Here is a 21,561-nt window from a genome sequence, read left to right as displayed (position 1 = left end):
AAAATAACAGCTCAGTGAGTAGAGAGTGAACGTTCCTGCCACCTCTGCCAGAGGAGCTACCCTTGGGAGCTGACCTGGTAGTGGGAAGGAAAGTGACTCCCAGTGCTAGGCCTGAGCTGCAATGGGGTTGGGGAGCCGGGTGGGAGGGTCTCAGTACCCGAGGCTGCTCTCAGCGGTCAGGGAGTTGGCGAGGATGGCATTGGGTGTAGAGTCACTGGGCAGCTCCTGAGTGAGCTCCTGTTAGACCCGAAGGAGACAAAGCAGTGTGAAAGATTCAGGCCCCTCTGATACTTCCCAGCGAGGAGATTACAACATGTCCCACACGACCAGCAGAATCCCCCAAACTGCTCCCCGCTCCTCCGATTCCTTCCTGCCCATCAAACTTGACTCCCTCCCAGGGTTCCCGCCCAGCTTGGTCCCCTTCCCCTGATTCCTTCCTACCTGTGCAAACTGCCTCTCATCCAACACCATTCTGACTACTTATCTGGGATGTTCTGGCTGGAGCACCTATGGAAAAAAATTAGTGGGTGCTTAGTGTGATGGGTTATCACCCCTGGGGTGCAGTCTGGGAGCCATGGGAACTGTTGTGCCCCTCTAACCACCTAAGGGGCTGACCCTGCCCACACTGCTTTGCTGGTGATTCAGCCTCTTCAGGCCCTGTTATCACCCAACACAACAGCAGGTGGTGCCACACACCCAAACTGGGCTTCCTGAGTGCATTACCTAAGCCACTCAAAGACAGGCAGGAGACAACAGCCAATTTCCCAGCTCCTCCACCTTGTGCCCTGCTGGAGTATAAATCCAGAATTATGCTGTTTTACACTGCATAGAGATCTGTATAAAGTAAGCTCTTTAATATATTCGCTTTCCCCTCAGTGTGGGAAAGATATGCACAACTAGACTGTGTAAACCAAGCTGAGATTTTCCCCCAGACACTTCACTCAAAGGCACACTGGTTTAGATAAAGCAAAAAACAAGTTTATTAACTACAAAAAGATAGATTTTATGTGATTATAAGTTTTAGCAAACAGATCAAAGCAGATTACTTAGTAAATAAACAAAATGCAAACTAAGTCTAAGATACTAGATAGATTGGATATAAGTTAGCAATTTCTCACCCTGGCTGATGATACAAACAGTCCACCAGGTTTTCACACACAGGCTAGAAATCCCTTTAGCCTAGGACCAGCACGTCCCCCACCCCAGCCTTTGTTCCTCAGGTGTTTCCAGGAGTTTCCTTGTGTGGGGAGTGAGGCCCCGAGATGATGTCACACCCCACTTTATATAGCTTCTCCATATGCGGGTTTGTTCCAAACTCAGTTCAGCTTGTGGAAAAATACAGGTACCAAAATGGAGTTCAGTGTCATGTGACCTGGTCACATGCTCTTGCATGCCCTGTTGAGTCCCGGGAATAAAGGGAAACAAGAAGACTTTTTATCAATACATTAGAAGCAAGAGGAAGACCAAAGACAGGGTAGGCCAATTGCTCAGTGAAGAGGGAGAAACAGTAGCAGGAAACTTGGAAATGGCAGAGATGCTTAATGACTTCTTTGTTTCGGTCTTCACCGAGAAGTCGGAAGGAATGCCTAACCCAGTGAATGCTAATGGGAAGGGGGTAGGTTTGGCAGATAAAATAAAAAAAGAACAAGTTAAAAATCACTTAGAAAAGTTAGATGCCTGCAAGTCACCAGGGCCTGATGAAATGCATCCTAGAATACTCAAGGAGCTAATAGAGGAAGTATCTGAGCCTCTAGCTATTATCTTTGGAAAATCATGGGAGACGGGAGAGATTCCAGAAGACTGGAAAAGGGCAAATATAGTGCCCATCTATAAAAAGGGAAATAAAAACAACCCAGGAAACTACAGACCAGTTAGTTTAACTACTGTGCCAGGGAAGATAATGGAGCAAGTAATTAAGGAAATCATCTGCAAACACTTGGAAGGTGGTAAGGTGATAGGGAATAGCCAGCATGGATTTGTAAAGAACAAATCGTGTCAAACCAACCTGATAGCTTTCTTTGATAGGATAACGAGCCTTGTGGATAAGGGAGACGCTGTGGATGTGGTATACCTAGACTTTAGTAAGGCATTTGATACGGTCTCGCATGATATTCTTATCGATAAACTAGGCAAATACAATTTAGATGGGGCTACTATAAGGTGGGTGCATAACTGGCTGGATAACCGTACTCAAGAGAGTTGTTATTAATGGTTCCCAATCCTGCTGGAAAGGCATAACAAGTGGGGTTCCGCAGGGGTCTGTTTTGGGACTGGCTCTGTTCAATATCTTCATTAACGACTTAGATATTGGCATAGAAAGTACGCTTATTAAGTTTGCGGATGATACCAAACTGGGAGGGATTAGAACTGCTTTAGAGGACAGGGTCATCATTCAAAATGATCTGGACAAATTGGAGAAATGGTCTGAGGTAAACAGGATGAAGTTTAACAAAGACAAATGCAAAGTGCTCCACTTAGAAAGGAACAGTCAGTTTCACACATACAGAATGGGAAGAGACTGTCTAGGAAGGAGTACGGCAGAAAGGGATCTAGGGGTTATAGTTGACCACAAGCTAAATATGAGTCAACAGTGTGATGCTGTTGCAAAAAAAGCAAACATGATTCTGGGATGTATTAACAGGTGTGTTGTGAGCAAGACACAAGAAGTCATTCTTCCGCTCTACTCTGCGCTGGTTAGGACTCAACTGGAGTATTGTGTCCAGTTCTGAGCACCGCATTTCAAGAAAGATGTGGAGAAATTGGAGAGGGTCCAGAGAAGAGCAACAAGAATGATTAAAGGTCTTGAGAACATGACCTATGAAGGAAGGCTGAAAGAATTGGGTTTGTTTAGTTTGGAAAAGAGAAGACTGAGAGGGGACATGATAGCAGTTTTCAGGTATCTAAAAGGGTGTCATAAGGAGGAGGGAGAAAACTTGTTCACCTTAGCCTCTAAGGATAGAACAAGAAGCAATGGGCTTAAACTGCAGCAAGGGAGGTCTAGGTTGGACATTAGGAAAAAGTTCCTAACTGTCAGGGTGGTTAAACACTGGAATAAATTGCCTAGGGAGGTTGTGGAATCTCCATCTCTGGAGATATTTAAGAGTAGGTTAGATAAATGTCTATCAGGGATGGTCTAGACAGTATTTGGTCCTGCCATGCGGGCAGGGGACTGGACTCGATGACCTCTCGAGGTCCCTTCCAGTCCTAGAATCTATGAATCTATGAATAGCAGCCATTATCCATAGACTGTCTGGAGCATTCTCAGGAAGGATAACCAGGTGGGGGATAAGCTTCTCCTAAGACCTACTGTTTTCCCTAATGGCCCATTACCTTGAATAGGTCTTTCACAACCAGCTATCTAGACTGGAAGCATCTTGCAAAATTGGTGTCACCCAGGTGTAACTTCATATGAAATACAGATACATAGTCAATATTCATAACTTCAGATACACAAATGATACATGCACAAAAATAGGATACTCATATTCAGCAAATCATAACTTTTCTATAGACACCAACAAGAAATATCTTGTACAAGATGCAGCATAATTATGGTATAATCATATCATGGTCATACCACTATGAAGAATATGGGCTGCATTGTCACACTTAGCTCCCACTGGCAGCCATCTCCCCCCATTCCTCCCCAGCGCCTCCCATCTGCCAGCAGCCCCGCCGATCAACTCCCCCCCCCACCCTCCCAGTGCCTCCTGCCTGCTGCGATCAGCTGTTCTACAGCATGCAGGAGGTGCTGGTGGGGAGGGGGAGGAGCGAGGGTGGGAAGAGCCAGGGCGGAAACTTGGGGAAAGGGGCCGGGTGGGGGCAGGGCCTGGGTCAGAACAGGGGCAGGAAGTGGTGGGGCAGGGGTGAGGACTTGGGGTAAGGGGGAGGGTGGGAGTGGGGCCTGGGTTGGAGTGGGAGGTTGAGCACACCCGGGGCCTGGAGGAAGCTGGTGCCTGTGACACCGTGTCTCACTCAGCACGATCCTCTCCACCAGAGCTGCTTTGGAGCAGTGGAGCTCCAGCATGTCCTGCCTGCTCTGCTGTGCAGTGACGCACATGGACAGGGGAGGTTGGCATGAAGGAACCTGAGGTACTGGGCTTCACCCTGCACCCACAAGGAGAAGGGTTACGGGGGAGACAGCCTGTTAACCAGGGAGTGCCCTGTCCCACCTATACCAGCTCCAGGGCTCAGGACTCCCTGGGAGATATTGTGGACCCCCCATTCTCAAAATCACCCATGACTCCTGCACAGGCAGGGTCAGGAGGAGACCCCAGATGGTGTATGATAAACACCCCTATCTTAGAGGTCCCAGATCATGTGGAATAAAGATCCACATTTGGGGTTGTGGATTGTGTGGGACAAGATCTCCTGCCAGGGGTTGGGATGCTGTGAATAGGCAGGAGAATCTGTTCCAGCCCAGCAGGGGAATGTTTGTACCTTTTCTCTGCCCTGGAGCTGCTCCGGGATAACCTTGAAAGCAGATTATCTGTGGCTCCATGCATCAACCCCGCCCCCCCCCCATGAGTCCCAAGGGGTCTGTGCACCAGGGAGAGAAGGGGACAGGGTGACTCCTGCTGCCCTTGGGTGAAGGACAGAGGCATGGTGGGGAGACCAGGGTTAATGTCCCACTTTTCCACATAAGGGATCTAGGGCAGAGTGGGCCCCCACACTCCCCCCTCAAGGGACACCTTCGGCTGCCAATAGCTTCAGGAGACCACAGCAGAGAGGGCCCCCCACTCTCCTGGACTCCCATGGAGCATCAGGGACCCAAGTGGCAGCAGCTCTCACCTCCTCCACCCCCCAGGTCCCCTTGCTTCATGGGGGCAGCTGTGTGACCTCTGCTGGTGTCAATGGGGTTGCTCTAACTAACAGACAACAAACCCCTCAGATGCAGAGATAGAGCCCAGGAGCTGAGAAGGGTGGAAATTCTCATTGAAACAGTTTTCTGTCAGAAAATCCCATTAAAACTAAACAGTCACCTGTTTGTCACAAAGTGTTACATTGTCTCATCGCACACACAGAGGAGATATTTTGATCTAGAAAATTTGATAAGATGCTTCAGTCTGTGCTAAGCAGTTGCTGCTCTTAACAATTTCAAAATAACAAAATACAAAGGAATATTTCAGGTTGTATTTTATGTCATAATCTGTTATGACTCAATGTGATAGGACACCTCATATTATGCACTGCTGCTAATAGTGACATTCTGAAATGGATCCTCACAGCTCCCCATTCTCCACCCATGGTGAGGTGGGTAGGAGAGGATTGTTATCCTTACTTCACAGAGAGAGAAACTCAGGCTGAGAAAGGTGAAGTGACCTGTCTTAGGTCACACAGCCAGTCAGTGGCAGAGTTGGGAACAGGACCTAGGGGTCCTGACTTTCAAATTAACCATCACATCTTGAATGTCATACATTGACTGATCAGAATAAAGTGCTCTCAAATGAGCTACAGACCAACAATTGTTCATAGTAATTATTCAGCAAGTATTTTAGAAGAACATTTGAGAGAATCATGAACTTCTCAGAGACAATTAATGAGAAGCAGCAAGATTAATCAAATAGATGATTGTGACTTATTTGCCTGGTTTTAAAAGAGAACAAAAGAACCTGATTCTCCTCCCTGTCAATAGCCCTCTGCTCAGCCAATCAGCATTGAGACTCTGAGAGGTGGGAGGCTGAGGGGTGTCACCTGATGTCCCAAAAGATGGCCCAGGTCACCACCGGAGGGGATCACTCTCAGGCCTTGGCTACACTTGCAAGTGACAGCGCTGTAAAGGCTCCCTCAGCGCTGTAACTCACTCCCCGTCCACACTGGCAAGGCATTTGCAGCGCTGTATCTCCGTGGTTGCAGCGCTGCATGTACTCCACCTCTCTGAGAGGAATACCGAGTATTGCGCTGCCGCTGCAGCGCTGCGGTACCAGTGTGGCCGCCCAATGCGCTGTGAATGGCCTCCAGAATTATTCGGCAGTATCCCACAATGCCTGTTCTAGCCACTCTGGTCATCAGTTCAAACTCTACTGCCCTGGCCTCAGGTAACCAACCATGTGACCCACCCTTTACATTCCCCGGGAATTTTAAAAATCCCCTTCCTGTTTGCTCAGCCCGGCGTGGTGTGGAGTGCTATCAGCAAATCTTTCCAGGTGACCATGCCTCCACGCGCCAAGCGAGCCCCAGCATGGAGCAATGGCGAGTTGCTGGACCTCATCAGTGTTTGGGGGGAGGAAGCTGTACAGTCCCAGCTGCGCTCCAGCCGTAGGAATTACGATACCTTCGGGAAGGTATCAAAGGACATGATGGAAAGGGGCCATGACCAGGACGCCCTGCAGTGCAGGATTAAAGTGAAGGAGCTGCGGAGTGCCTACCACAAAGCCCGTGAAGCAAACGGCCGCTCGGGTGCTCCCCACGCGACCTGCCGATTCTACAAAGAGCTGGATGCGATACTTGGGGTTAACCCCACCTCCACTCCGAGCACCACCATGGACACTTCAGAGCCGGTGTGGGGGGGGAGGAGGAAGAGGAGGAGGAAAATAGGAGTGATGGTGGTGGGCCGGATGGAGACACCCCGGAATCCCTGGAGCCATGCAGCCAGGAGCTCTTCTCGAGCCAGGAGGAAGGTAGCCAGTCGCAGCGGCCGGTACTTGGTGGAGGACAAACAGAAAAGCAGGTTCCCGGTAAGCGGGTTTTTTTTTCGGGAAGGAATTTTTTCGGTGCGGGCTCTTTGGGAGAGGAGGGTTAGGCATGCATGCCTAGATGCGGAATAGTGCATTGATGTAGTTTATCACATCACGGTAATCGGCCTCGGTAATCTCCTCGAATGTCTCATCCAGAACGTGTGCAATGTGCTTGCGCAGGTTTATCGGGAGAGCCACCGTGGTCCTTGTCCCTGCCAGGCTAACGTGTCCGCGCCACTGTGCCGCGAGGGGCGGGGGGACCATTGCTGCACACAAGCAAGCTGCATATGGGCCAGGGCGGAAGCCACATTGCAGTAGAAGACCCTCCCTTGCTTCCCAGGTCACCCTCAGCAGCGAGATATCATTCCAGGACGAACTCCTGTGGAAAATGTTGGGACAGTGTTCAGTGTAGGTGCCCCCTGAAGCTGTTGGCTCTCCCCAAGGCACAGAAACCCAGAGGACAGTGCAGCCCTGAAACAATCAGTCCCCCTTCCTCACCATTTTGAGGCTCCCATGGGATATGCGTGCTCTGTTTCGGACGAGAAAATTATGCTATTGTGTAGACCCTGTGCGTTTTCTACTCCTTAAGTGCGGGGGGAATCATTACTCTGTCTGGTATAAACAATGCTGCCTCTGTTAAATGTTGCATTTTGCCTATACAGCTGCATCAACCTTGAGACCTCAGCCGTCCCTCTTATCGCCTGCTCAGAGACTGCAAAGACTCAGGAAGAGACCGCGAAAAAGCAAAGAAGACATGCTGCAAGCAGTGATGCAGCAATCTATTAAAGAGAATGAGAAAGCACAGGACTGGAGGGAGAGAGAAAGCAGGATCCGCCAGGAAAACGCAGCGCACCGGCGGCAAAGCACCGCGCACCGGCAGCAAAGCACTGATAGGCTCATAAGCATCCTGGAGCGCCAAGCAGATGCTATCCAGGAGCTGGTAGCCATGCAGAAAGAGGAGCAGTACCGCAAACGCCAACCCCCCCCACAGCCCTTGTCCCAAAACTCTTTCCATTGTGCCCCACTGTCACCTCCAACCCACTTTCCCCAACTTCCGTGTTCTTCACGCCACCCGCTACCTCCAACACCAGTAACTTCACCACCCAGCCCTGAAAACAACGACCCTTACCCTCTGCACTCAACCCCCATCACCATGCAGTATAGCTGTCCTGAAGTGCAGCACTCACTGCACAGCACACCAGACAGGACATATGCGAATCTGTGATTGTACTGTTCCCCACTCCACCCCCTTGTTTCTTTTCAATAAATAAATTTTTTTTCTTTTCAATAAATGGATTTTTTGGCTTTGAAAACATTCTTTATTATTGCATAAAGTAAAAGACTCCTTAGCACAGGAAATAAACAGGCAGTGAAAGTCTGCTTGTCTGCTAAGCAGACACTGATTCCTAAAGATTGGAACTACTGCACTTCACTCCCGTGCAGGGCACCAGATATCACTGCTGGTTTTCAGCCTCAAATTGCTCCCTCAAGGCATCCCTAATCCTTGCAGCCCCACGCTGGGCCCCTGTAATAGCCCTGCTCTCTGGCTGTGCAAATTCAGCCTCCAGGTGTTGAACCTCGGAGGTCCATGCCTGAGTGAAGCTTTCACCCTTCCCTTCACAAATATTATGGAGGGCACAGCACGCGGATATAACCGCAGGGATGCTGTTTTCGGCCAAGTCCAGCTTCCCATACAGAGATCGCCAGCGGCCCTTTAAACGGCCAAAGGCACACTCCACAGTCATTCGGCACCGGCTCAGCCTGTAGTTGAACCATTCCTTGCTGCTGTCAAGGCTCCCTGTGTAGGGTTTCATGAGCCACGGCATTAACGGGTAAGCGGGATCTCCAAGGATCACAATGGGCATTTCAACTTCCCCTACCGTGATCTTCCGCTCTGGGAAAAAAGTCCCGGCCTGCATCTTCCTGAACAGCCAAGTGTTCCGAAAGATGCGTGCGTCATGCACCTTTCCGGGCCAGCCTGTGTTAATGTCAATGAAATGCCCACGGTGCTCCACAACCGCCTGGAGAACCATAGAGAAATACCCCTTCCGATTAACGTACTCGGATCCTAGGTGGGGTGGTGCCAGAATAGGAATGTGCGTCCCATCTATCGCCCCTCCACAGTTAGGGAACCCCATTTGTCCAAAGCCATCCACTATTTCCTGCACGTTACCCAGAGTCGGTTCTTCTGAGTAGGATGCGATTAATGGCCTTGCAAACTTGCATCAACACGATTCCAACGGTCGACTTTCCCACTCCAAACTGGTTTGCGACCGACCAGTAGGTGTCTGGAGTTGCCAGCTTCCAGATTGCAATAGCCACCCGCTTCTCCACTGGCAGGGCAGCTCTCAATCTCGTGTCCTTGCGCGGCAGGGTGGGGGCAAGCTCCTCACACAGTCCCATGAAAGTGGCTTTTCTCATCCGAAAGTTCTGCAGCCACTGCTCGTCATCCCAGACTTCCATGACGATGTGATCCCACCACTCGGTGCTTGTTTCCCGAGCCCAAAAGCGGCGTTCCACGGTGCTGAGCATGTCCGTGAATGCCACAAGCAATTTTGTGTTGTACGCGTTACGCGGCTCGATAGCATCGTCGGACTCCTCACCCTCACTCTCACTGTCACTTTGGATCTTAAGGAATAGTTCGACAGCCAAACGTGACGTGCTGGCGAGACTCGTCAGCATACACTTCAGCAGTTCGGACTCCATTTCCCGCAGACAGATTGCGTTGCACAGAAACCGTTGAAAGATGGCGCCAAAGGTGGACGGAAACAAAGGGATTTCTGGGATGCGAAGCGATGCACCACGGGTCATTGGGACAGGACCCAGAATCCCCAGCACCCACGCCCCCTTTTCACAACCCACGGCGCCAGAATGGGAAGAGGTGCTCTGTGGGATAGCTGTCCATAATGCACCACTCCCAATAGCGCTGCAATTGCCGCAAATGTGGCCACGACAGTGCGCTGGGCAGCTGTCAGTGTGGACAGACTGCAGCGCTTTCCCTACTCAGCTGCACGAAGTCAGGTTTAACTCACAGCGCTGTACATCTGGAAGTGTAGCCAAGGCCTCAGAGCACTATTCCAGCCCCACCTCTTTGTGAGGGCCTCTCACAATAAGAGCAACCTCTGCCACCCCCCACCCCCAGCTGCTTGGTGGAGGGAAGGAAGCAGGTGAAAAATAAGCTAGAGAAGAGGAGAATGAAGGGAGGGAAAGAGAAAAAAGGAAACCAAACCCTAATGTCCTCAGTGATTCTAAGGGACAAAATCCTAGATAGGAAATCAAATTCTGCGATCTCAACCTAGTGCCCACTTCTTATTTACAACGTCACCTGAAAGTGAGAACAGGCATTCTCATGGCACTTTTGTAGCTGGTGTAGCAAAGTATTTACATGCCAGATATGCTAAACATTTGTATGCCCTTTCATGCATTGACCATCATTCCAGAGGACATGTTTCCATGCTGATGACAGTTTCTGCTTGATAAGGATCCAAAGAAGTGCAGACTGACGCACATTCATTTTCATAATCTGAGTCAGATGCCACCAACAGAAGGTTGATTTTCTTTTTTGGTGGTTCGGGTTCTGTCATTTCACAATCAGAGTGCTGCTCTTTTATGACTTCTGACAGCAAGTTCCATATCTCATCCCTCTGAGATTTTGAAAGGCACTTCAGATTATTAAAGCTTGGGTCGAGTGCTGTAGCTATCTTTAGAAATCTCACATTGGTACCTTCTTTGCGTTTTGTCAAATCTGCAATATAAGTGTTCTTAAATCGAACAACATATGCCGGGTCATAATCCGAGACAGCCATAACATGAAATATATGGCAGAATGCATGTAAAACCATGGAGCAGGAGACATACAATTCTCCCACAAGGACTTCAGTCACTAATTTAATTAATTAATTATTTTTTTAATTAGCATCATCACTACGGAAGCATGATTGTCTTAGGGATTGGCTGAACAAGAAGTAGAACTGAGAGAACAACAACAAAAAAAGTACATTTCCAAGTTACACTTTCACGATAATGAGATTCCACTACGGTACTTGTATTAAGTCAATTGAAAAATACTATTTCTTTTGTTTATCTTTTTTCCAGTACAAATATTGGTAATAAAAAATAATAGTATTAAGTGAGCACTGTACACTTTATATTCTCTGTTGTAATTGGAATCTATTTGAAAATGTAGAAAAAAAATCCAAAAATATTCATAATAAATTTAAATTGATATTCTATTATAGTTTAACAGTGCGATTAAAACTGCGATTAATCGTGATTTTTTTTAATCAAATTAATTTGTTTTGAGTTAATTTTGTGAGTTAACTGCGATTAATTGACAGCCCTAGTTTGAGCTCTAACTGAAACTTTTCCCACACTTACAGGATTTCTCTCCTGTGTGGGATCTCTGATGTGAACTGAGTTTTGAGCTCAGACTGAAGCTTTGCTCACACTCAAGGTATTTTTACGGTCTCTCTCCCACGTGCAGTCTTCGATGAGTAGTAAGAGTTGACCTCCGAATGAAGCTTTTCCCACAGTCCAAGCATTTATAGGATCTCTCTCCAGTGTGGATTCTCCTATGGTTAATAAGGCCTGAGCGCTGACTGAAGCTTTTCCCACAGTCCAAACATTTATATGGTCTCTCTCCCGTGTGCAGTCCCCGATGGGCAACAAGATTTGAGCTCCGATTGAATCTTTTGCCACACTCCAAGCATTTATAAAGTCTCTCTCCCGTGTGCAGTTTCTGATGGGTAACAAGATTTGAGCTCCGACTGAAGCTTTTCCCACAGTCCAAGCATTTATAGGGTCTCTCTCCTGTGTGGATTCTTCCATGATTAATAAGGACTGAGCGCTGACTAAAGCTTTTCCCACAGTCCAAGCATTTATAAGGTTTTTCTCCTGTGTGGGTTCTCTGATGTACAATAAGAGCTGATGGTGCACTGAAACTTTTCCCACACTCCAAGCATTTATATGGTCCTTCTCCCGTGTGCATTCTCCCATGGTTAATAAGGATTGAGCGCCGACTGAAGCTTTTCCCACAATCTAAACATTTATATGGTCCCTCTCCTGTGTGGATTCTCCCATGGCTAATAAGGCCTGAGCGCTGACTGAAGCTTTTCCCACAATCTAAGCACTTATAGGGTTTCTCCCCTGTGTGGGTTCTCTGATGTTTAATAAGGGCTGATCGTACATTGAAACTTTTCCTACACTCAGTGCATTTATATGGTCCCTCTCCCGTGTGTATTCTCCCATGGGTATTAAGAACTGAGCGCTGACTGAAGCTTTTCCCACAGTCCAAGCATTTATAAGGTTTCTCTCCCGTGTGGGTCCTCTGATGTGTAATAAGGGTTGATGGTACTGTGAAACTTTTCCCACACTCAAGACATCTATATGGTCCCTCTCCTGTGTGGATTCTCCTATGGCTAATAAGGTGTGTGCGTTGACTGAAGCTTTTCCCACAGTCCAAGCATTTATAGGGTTTCTCTCCTGTGTGGGTCCTCTGATGTATAATGAGGGCTGATGGTGCGCTGAAACTTTTCCCACACTCCAGGCATTTATATGGTCCCTCTCCTGTGTGGATTCTGCTATGGCTAGTAAGGCCTGAGCACTGACTGAAGCTTTTCCCACACTCAAGGCACTTATATGGTCTCTCTCCCATGTGCAGTCTCCGATGGGTAGTAAGATTTGAGCTCCAATTGAAGCTTTTCCCACAATCCAAGCATTTATAGGGTTTCTCTCCCATGTGGGTTCTCTGATGTATATTAAGGGCTGATGGTACACTGAAACTTTTCCCACACTCAAAGCATTTATATGGTCCCTCTCCCATGTGTATTCTCCTGTGGTTATTAAGGCCTGAGAGATGACTGAAGCTTTTTCCACACTCAAGGCATTTATAAGGTCTCTCTCCCGTGTGCAGTCTCCGATGGGTAGTAAGATTTGAGCTCCAATTAAAACTTTTCACACAATCCAAGCATTTATAGGGTCTCTCTCCTGTATGGATTCTTCCATGGTTAGTAAGGACTGAGCGCTGACTGAAGCTTTTCCCACAATCCAAACATTTATAGGGTTTCTTTTCCTTGGGATTTGTCTGCTGGGCTGTGGTTTCCTTGGAATTCTTGCCTCCTCCCCCATATTCAATGGATTCATCCATTTTCTTCCTTCGGTGGTTTCCCAGGTTCCTCTCTGACCTGTGCCAATTACTGCAGGTTTTTCTCTGTTCCAAGCACTGGGAAAAATTCCCTTCAGCTCTTCTCAAAAACCTCCCCTGAAGTTCTACTTTCTCAAGACCTTCCTGCTGTGGATTCTCCTCCTCGTTCTCACTCTTTGTCTCATCACCTGCTGGGGGAGAGAGAGAATCCAGGCAGGAGTCATTGCCTGGGCTGGCAGAAAGGACAGAAAGGGGAATAGCAAAGAGGGAAAACACAACACAATAACTTTTAGGGAGACTGAGAAATTAGATTCTGCCACCACATCCAATCCAAACACTCCCAGGGAAGTGACATCAGGGAGAAAACTCCTGACAGCTAACAGGGTGGGTGGGAAGTCATGAGCGATATCTGCCTTGATTATATATAATATATAACACCTGCTGACGACAGCCTCCCTAGGGGAGATGAGGCAGAACTGAGGGCACTCACACCATATTTTGGGGATTTTCAGCTTTTTCCTTCATTTGCCATATACCTCCTGTGTCAGTGTCACTGACTCCTCACCTGTGCGGATGCCTCTTTGGATGTTGCTTTCCTTGGAGGCCTGGCGATCCGGGACCCACAGCTCTTCCCCTGCTTCCAGCCGGGCGATCAGGTCAGGTTTGGGAATGGGGAGTCCTGCTCAGGGGGTGAAATCAGGCATGATCAGAGTGCACTGAGGATTGATGGAGTATTTGTCACAAAGGGCACATAATGAGATTAAACTGACCCCATGATTTGCTGGGGGTTGTGGGATCTGAACAGATGGGAACATGGTCACTGAGCCCCCTTGGAAGAGGCTGATGTCTGGAAAGGGGGAGTTGTCACACCCTCATTAGGAGTTTTCAGGATCTGTGGGCTCTGGGGGACTTGCTGAGACACACACAGCTCTGGTGTTAAACCTCTGCCTATGTCTGAACCCACAGAGACCAGAGCCCTCCCCACACATAGAGCTAGTTGCATGAAGGGAGGTGCACAGAGATCCTGTGTGTGAGTGAGAATTAATGTGGAAAGGTTAACACATTGCTCCTGCCCCGTGAAAGCTGGAGGGATGGGGATGAATTAGCATGTCCATTAGGTTCATGACTCCCCTATTCCATTGGAGGAGGTATGGAGGTGAATGGATCTCTCACACTGGAGCTCTGGACTATGAGACACATCCCCCTCTAATATTACTGACCAAGGAAGAACCTGACCAGATTCAGAAATGCAGACCCCCTGGCTTCAAATAGCTGAGGGGACAGGAGTCCTTACCCAGCGAGGTCACCATCTCATAATTCTCCTGCATGACGTCCTTGTAGAGAGCTCTCTGACTGGGGTCCAGCAGAGCTTCCTGCCCCTCACTGAAATATACAGCCACATCCTCAAAGGTCACCGGCATCTGAAACAACAAATGTTCCCTTCTCAGCACCTGCTGCCCCAGCCACAATCCCACTATTTATGGGGGAAGAAGCACAAAAATAGGGCAGCTCTGGAAAGGCCAGAGGAGCAGAATCCCACCCCCACCCTGTTCAAAGTAGCCAGGAGTCTCCAGGGAACAGACAGAAGGTGAGAGCTCCTTGTCCCTCCCAGCAGACAGAGGAGGGCAGGGTAAGAACATAAGAATGGCCATACTGGGTCAGACCAAAGGTCCATCCAGCCCAGTGTCCTGTCTACCGACAGTGACCAATGCCAGGTGTCTGAGAGGGAGTGAATCTAACAGGTAATGATCAAGTGATCTCTCTCCTACCATCCATCTCCACCCTCTGACAAACAGGGGCTAGAGACACCATTCCTTACCCATCCTGGCTAATAGCCATTAATGGACTTAACCTCCATGAATTTATCTAGTTCTCTTTTAAACCCTGTTATAGTCCCAGCCTTCACAACCTCCTCAGGCAAGGAGTTCCACAGGTTCACTGTGCGCTGTGTGAAGAAGAACTTCCTTTTATTCGTTTTAAACCTGCTGCCCACTAATTTCATTTGGTGACCCGAGTTCTTATATTATGGGAAAAAGTAAATAACCTTTCCTTATTCACTTTCTCCACAACACTCATGATTTTATATATCTCTATCATATCCCACCGTAGTCGTCTCATTTACCACATACCTACGAGGCACAGGCTGATGTGGGAAGCAGAGCTCTGGGTAGGGGACAGGGACAGGAATTCCAGCACCATCCCTTTGTATTTCACCACAGTCTCTGCCTACTGGGTTCAGCCTCCAGCACTCAGGTCTGTTTTCCCAGCCCTAGACTGAGCATGTCCCATCAAGTTTATCACACCCTGTCCCCTCCCTGTCTCACACTGTTTGTTTCCTGCCCCTCCCATTCCACAACAACCCTCTCCAGCAACTGCCCCCAAACATCCGCTACCTGAGCTGGATCCACCAGAGCCATTTCCCTTCCCCGGCCCCTGGGATGACGGGATGATCTGGAGCAAAATGTGGTCGTTACTCTGCAGGCTATCAGGGTGAGAAGGACAATTGTGGAGGTTTCTGTATTAGCATTAGTCCATTTCACATCCCGATTCCCTCCAGGCTCTTTCCCTGCAGACAAACACTTGAGACCAGGGGTTCTCAGACTTTTTTACTGGTGACCCCTTTCACATAGCAAGCCTCTGAGTGTGACCCCCCCTTATACATTAAAAACACTTTTCTATATTTAACACCATTATAAATGCTGGAGGCAAAGCAGGGTTTGGGGTGGAGGCTGACAGCTCGCAACCCCCCATGTAATAACCTCGTGACCTCCCTGAGGAGTCCTGACCCCCAGTTTGAGAACCCCTGCTCTAGACTCTGCCATGCTGGGAAAACCCTCAGTTATGTTATTACAACACAGACCTGACCCCTGCCACTGGGACTAAACAAATGAGACATTTTTAAACCCTCCCAGGAACAGAGTCTCTGAGCCAAAAGCTAGAAAAGAGCAGAATCAAAGGAGCCACTTTGGGGGATCCCCCCGATACTGTCCCCAGGGCAGCACATTCCCCCAGCAGCGCGGGGACTAGGCAGAAGCAGGAACTGGCTTTTCCTGTCTCTGTTCCTCACCTTGTCCCAGGAAAGTCAATCTGCCCCGGAGTGCTGCAGGGAATGGAGCTGGGCAGGTTTAGGAGACGGGAACCTCCCTCCCCACTAACTGCTCCTGCTACCCCTTTCAGTCTCTCGCTACTGCATGGAAGAACTGGTTACTGTCCTGCCATTTCTGTGGGCATTTCCTCTCCAACAGCTACTGCCACTGCTAACAGGGATGTGGGCCTGGGTGTGTCGGGGGCACCAGCTCTGGGACTCGCAAAACTCCGGGGAGCAGAGATGGGGCAAGGAGGGGCCGTTTGTGCAGAGTCACTTTCGTGCCCGGCCCCAGCACTTTTCCCTAAGTTTCTCTCATCAGCTGGAGTCTCCGGCTCAGGAGCTGGTGTCATAAGAACATAAAAACATAAGAACGGCCATACTGGGTCAGACCAAAGGTCCATCTAGCCCAGTATCCTGTCTTTCAACAGTGGCCAGTGCCAGGTGCCTCAGAGGGAATGAACAGAACAGGTAACCATCAAGTGATCCATCTCCGGTCGCCCATTCCCAGCTTCTGGCAAACAGAGGCTAGGGACACCATCCCTGCCCATCCTGGCTAATAGCCATTGATGGCTATCCTCCAAGAATTTATATAGTTCTTTTTTGAACCCTGTTATAGTCTTGGCCTTCACAACATCCTCTGGCAAGGAGTTCCACAGGTTTAAAAGAGAACTGGATAAATTCATGGTGATTAAGTCCATTAATGGCTATTAGGGTAAGGAATGGTGTCCCTAGCCTCTGTTTGTCAGAGGATGGAGATGGATGGCAGGAGAGAGATCACTTGATCATTGCCTGTTGGTCCACTCCCTCTGGGGCACCTGGCATTGGCCACTGTCGGTAGACAGGATACTGGGCTAGATGGACCTTTGGTCTGACCCGGTACGGCCGTTCTTATGTTCTTATGATTGTGCGTTGTGTGAAAAAATACTTCCTTTTGTTTGTTTTAAACCTATTGCCTATTAATTTAATTTGGTGACTCCTAGTTCTTGTGTTATGAGGACTAAATAACACTTCCTTATTTACTTTCTCTACATCAGTCATGATTTTATAGACCTCTATCATATCCCCCATAGTCGTCTTTTTTCCAAGATGGAAAGTCCCAGTCTTATTAATCTCTCCTCATATGGCAGCTGTTTCCTACCCCTAATCATTTTTGTTGCCTTTTTCTGAACCTTTTCCAATTCCAATATATCTTTTTTGAGATGGGGCGACCACTGCAGGCAGTATTCAAGATGTGGGCATACCATGGATTTATATAGAGACAATTTGATATTTTCTGTCTTATTATCTATCTCTTTCTTAATGATTCCCAACATTCTGTTTGTTTTTTTGACTGCCACTGCACATTGAGTGGATTTTTTTAGAGAACTATCCACAATGATTCCAAGATCTCTTTCTTGAGTGGTAACAGCCAATTTAGACCCCATCATTTTATATGTACAGTTGGGATTATGTTTCCCAATCTGCATTATTTTGCATTTATCAACATTGAATTTCATCTGCCATTTTGTTGCCCAGTCACCCAGGTTTGAGAGATCCTTATGTAGCTCTTCGCAGTTGATTAGTTTTGTATCATCTGCAAATTTTGCCACCTCACTGTTTACCCCTTTTCCCAGATTTGTATCCTATCTTTTAACCAGTTACCAATCCATGAGAGGACCTTCCCTCTTATCCCATGACAGTTTACTTTGCTTAAGAGCCTTTGGTGAGGGATCTCGTCAAAGGCTTTCTGAAAATCAAAGTACACTATATCCACTGGATCCCCCTTGTCCGCATGCTTGTTGACCCCCCTCAAAGAATTCTAGGAGATTGGGGAGGCATGATTTCCCTTTTCATAAAAACCATGTTGACTCTTCCTCAACAAATTATGTTCATCTATGTGTCTGACAATTTTGTTCTTTACTATCGTTTCAACCAGTTTGCCTTTTACTGAAGTGAGGCTTACCGGCCAGTTATTGCCGGGATCACCTCTGGAGCCCTTTTAAAAAATTGGTGTCACATTAGCTATCCTCTAGTCATTTGGTACAGAAGCTGATTTAAATGATAGGTTACAGACTACAGTTAAAAGAACAGGAGTACTTGTGGCACCTTAGAGACTAACACATTTATTTGAGCATAAGCTTTCGTGGGCTACAGCGCACTTCATCGGATGCATGTAGCCCACGAAAGCTTATGCTCAAATAAATGTGTTAGTCTCTAAGGTGCCACAAGTACTCCCGTTCTTTTTGCGGATACAGACTAACACAGCTGCTACAGTTAGTAGTCCTGCAATTTCACATTTGAGTTCCTTCAGAACTCTTGGGTGAATACCATCTGGTCCTGGTGACTTATTACTGTTTAGTTTATCAATTTGTTCCAAAACGTCCTCTAAGTAGTTTTCAAACTTTTTTCCTCGTGACTCAGTTGAAGAAAATTGTTGATGCCCATGACGCAAAATTATATCTTTTGACAGAGTTTTCATAAAATCATAGTATCAGAGTGGTAGCCGTGTTAGTCTGGATCTGTAAAAAGCAACAGAGAGTCCTGTGGCACCTTTAAGACTAACAGATGTATTGGAGCATAAGCTTTCGTGGGTGAATGCATCCGACGAAGTTTATGCTCCTTTCTATTGTCCTCATTAGGATTTAACTTCTACTTTTTAAAGGATGCCTTTTTGCATCTCACCGCTTCTTTTACTTTGTTGTTTAGCCATGGTGGCACTTTTTTTGGTTCTCTTACTATGTTTTTTAATTTGGGGTATACATTTACGTTGAGACTCTATTATGGTATCTTTAAAAAGTTTCCATGCAGTTTGTAGGGATTTCACTTTTGGCACTGTACCTTTTAATTTCTGTTTAACTAACCTCCTCATTTTTGTGTAGTCCCCCTTTCTGAAATTAAATGCTACAATGTTGGGCTGCTGTGGTGTTTTCCCCATCACAAGGATGTTAAATTTAATTATATTATGGTCACTATTACCAAGTGGTCCAGCTATAGTCACCTCTTGGACCAGATCCTGTGCTCCATTTAGGACTAAATCAAGAATTGCCTCCCTCTTGTGGGCTCAAGGACTAGCAGCTCCAAGAAGTAGTCATTTAAGTTGTCAAGAAACTTTATCTCTGCATCCCGTCCTGGGGTGGTATGTACCCAAGCAATATGGGGATAGTTGAAATCACCCATTACTGTTGAGTTTTTTATTTTAATAGCCTCTCTAATCTCCCTGAGCATTTCACAGTCACTATCACCATCCTGGTCAGGTGGTCCCTACTGCTATATTCTTATGATTAGAGCATGGAATTACTATCGATAGAGATTCTATGCTTGGTTCATTTAAGATTTTTACTTCATTTGATTCTACGTTTTCTTTCACATATAGTGCCACTCCCGCACCAGCACGACCTATGCTGTCCTTCCAATATATTTTGTGTCGGCAGAGCCCAGGGCTGGTTCCAGCCACCGAAGAAAGTCCCCCTGGTTGGGCGCAGAGGGGTTTTAATGATGGTCTCGTCCAGCACAGACCCCACGGGGCAGCAGCAGCTGCTCAGCCCAGGCTCCCAGATCACAATAGAGGCAGCAGCATCTACCCCAGGAAGTCCAGCTAGCTCTAGGGTTGCAGTATGCTGAGCACAAAGAGAGACTGACATCAGCCTCCTCTGCCTAAGCATATTACCAGAGCCCTCTAGTGGGGGCAGCTAATGATGGAGCCTCCATGTGCAGCCCCTGCAGCCCCCAGGGACAGTCAGGCCAGTGCTGATCTCATTTGCCATCTGGTCTCACACTGGAACTGGAGAAAGAGTTCAAATCTGGATTTCATATTGGAACCGGAATTGAACCTGAACCATAATTTAGTTTTACCAACTGAACCGAAAAAAGTGGGGGAAAGGGAGGGAATGAGTTAAAATAAAGATTCAGCATTTTTTAAGCTCAATATTGTTGGAAAAAATGGACAATGATCTTATTTTCATTTTAAGAGAAGACAACAAATTAGCCAATGAGCTGGTGATTGCTCCCAGAACGGCATACCCCAGTACAGTGAGAAGAGAATGAGCATAGAGGGGGCCAGTCCACAAGGGCAGGGAGGGAGAGGGGAAGGTTGGCAGCTGCCTGCACACCATGAGAGGCAGAAGGGGGGCCCAGAGATAGAGGAACCACCTCTGAGATGCCCCCCTGCGGAGAGAAGAGGTGGGAGGCTCCCTGGGCCCTGAAGGTCATAATAACTCTTCAAGCCCAGAGACAAAGGTAATGGCTCCCCAACCTTCTCCCAGGGGTTCTCATAACAAATCTTTAGTGGCCTCAGAGTGTGGCCACCAACTCTTGCTGATGGCCGCTCTGACAATTTTTCCTAAAATACTGAATTAACTTTAGGAAAAACAAATAAATATGCACATATACATGTCCAAATCACTGTAGTTTATTGATGTAGGGTGAGTTTTTTTGCAAACGCAATAATAAAAATAATGTACAGTTGGCTCTATTCTTCACTGGACCTAAACAGAATAGAAACAAAAATAATGTGTTTTGCATGCTATTGTCTTTTGTTGTTTTATCTTTTGCTTGTGGGGTTTTTTTAGACTTGCTAGCTAGTAAGTCTGCTACTGAAAAGTGATATTTGTGTGTTTGTTAGTATGATTTTTCACAGAAGCACACTAACTAGCTAGTTGGGAGGCAGTGAAAAGCGATATTAACAAGCTTACAAATATCACTTTTCACAGCAGGTTTACTCAGCCCTGGCAAGCTGGGAGACAAATAGAGCCCTGGATGGGGAGGTGGGTAGGGAGGCAGCAGGGGCCAGGGGTGATGGATGTGGGGCTGGAAGAGGCAGCCGGGGCTGGGAGAGGCAGCGGGGGCCAGAGGTGTTGGGGGTGTGTTTGAAGGGCCACGGGAGGCAGCAGGGGCCAGCGGTGATGTTGGGGGTGGGTAAAGGGCCAACACCCAAAGCCTGAGGTCCAGGCTGGCACCGGAAACCGTGCAGCTCAGGACCGCAGCCCATTGCTGTGTAGCTGAAACCCGAGGCCAGAGGACACACCAGGAACCGGGGTGATGGGGGGGGTGAGCGCCCGGGGCCAGAGCCCAAAGCTCCATGGCTGGATCCTGGGGTCCTGTGGTCGGAGCCCAGGGCCCAGGAATGGAGCTTGCTGCCACGCAGCCAGATCCCAGGATGGATGAGGCGGCAGGGGCCACGGGTGACAGGCAGGGGTTATGAGCCCGGACCGGCACCTGCCGCAGCACAGCTGGGAACGGAGCCCAGAGCCCCGCCACACAGCTGAAGCTGAGGGCCGGAGGAGGTAGTGGGTACCAGAGTTGATGGGGGGAGAGGTGAGCCTGAGGCTGGGGGATGGAGCCTGTCCCCGTGTGGCTGAAACCTGAAGCCCCACGGCTGGAGCCTGCTGCATGGGCTGAAGCTGGAAGCCCGAACCCCACTGCCCCCAGGAAGGTGGGGAACTCAAATTGGTTGCCTGCTTCTCCAGCGTTTCTGGCTCCAGATGGGGACAGGGCCCAACCCCTGCTGGAGGCCCTGGGGGAGGGGCCACTGCTTCCTCTTTGTCCTCTTCTGACAGAGGGAATTGCTATCTAGGATCAGGGTATATATAGGAGAGAATTCAGAGTAGCAGCCGTGTTAGTCTGTATCCGCAAAAAGAACAGGAGTACTTGTGGCACCTTAGAGACTAACAAATTTA

General features: G+C 48.1%; 2 protein-coding genes across 2 annotated transcripts in view; one reads left to right on the top strand and one right to left on the bottom strand.

Annotated features, from left to right (window-relative positions):
* Nucleotides 1-21,561, top strand: part of LOC112108532 (zinc finger protein 135-like) — a 361,705-nt gene that overhangs the window by 289,747 nt on the left and 50,397 nt on the right. The window lies entirely within an intron of this gene.
* On the bottom strand, nt 11,022-14,236 carry LOC112115672 (zinc finger protein 665-like). The gene is made up of 3 exons (XM_029912202.1): nt 14,114-14,236; nt 13,385-13,498; nt 11,022-13,010 (listed from the first exon to the last, which is right to left on the bottom strand). The coding sequence occupies exons 1-3, from the start codon at nt 14,145-14,147 to the stop codon at nt 11,137-11,139; spliced, it is 2,022 nt and encodes a 673-aa protein (XP_029768062.1). The 5' UTR covers nt 14,148-14,236; the 3' UTR covers nt 11,022-11,136.

Source organism: Terrapene carolina, unplaced genomic scaffold (genome assembly GCF_002925995.2).
Source record: "Terrapene carolina triunguis isolate 2854851 unplaced genomic scaffold, T_m_triunguis-2.0 Scaffold192, whole genome shotgun sequence".
In the NCBI taxonomy this organism is placed as follows: Eukaryota; Metazoa; Chordata; order Testudines; family Emydidae; genus Terrapene; species Terrapene triunguis.
Note: the sequence above shows the minus strand (reverse complement) of the source record. Positions and strands in the feature narration are given on the sequence as shown.

What these genes read in the sequence shown, in the direction of transcription:
- LOC112115672 (XM_029912202.1), bottom strand. Translation starts at nt 14,147, where the DNA reads ATGCAGGAGAATTATGAGATGGTGACCTCGCTGG. An exon ending in TGAGATGGTGACCTCGCTGG is followed by an intron (nt 13,499 to 14,113) that starts GTAAGGACTCCT and finishes CCCCCTGAGCAG; the next exon opens with GACTCCCCATTCCCAAACCT. An exon ending in CCAAAGAGGCATCCGCACAG is followed by an intron (nt 13,011 to 13,384) that starts GTGAGGAGTCAG and finishes TCTCTCCCCCAG; the next exon opens with CAGGTGATGAGACAAAGAGT.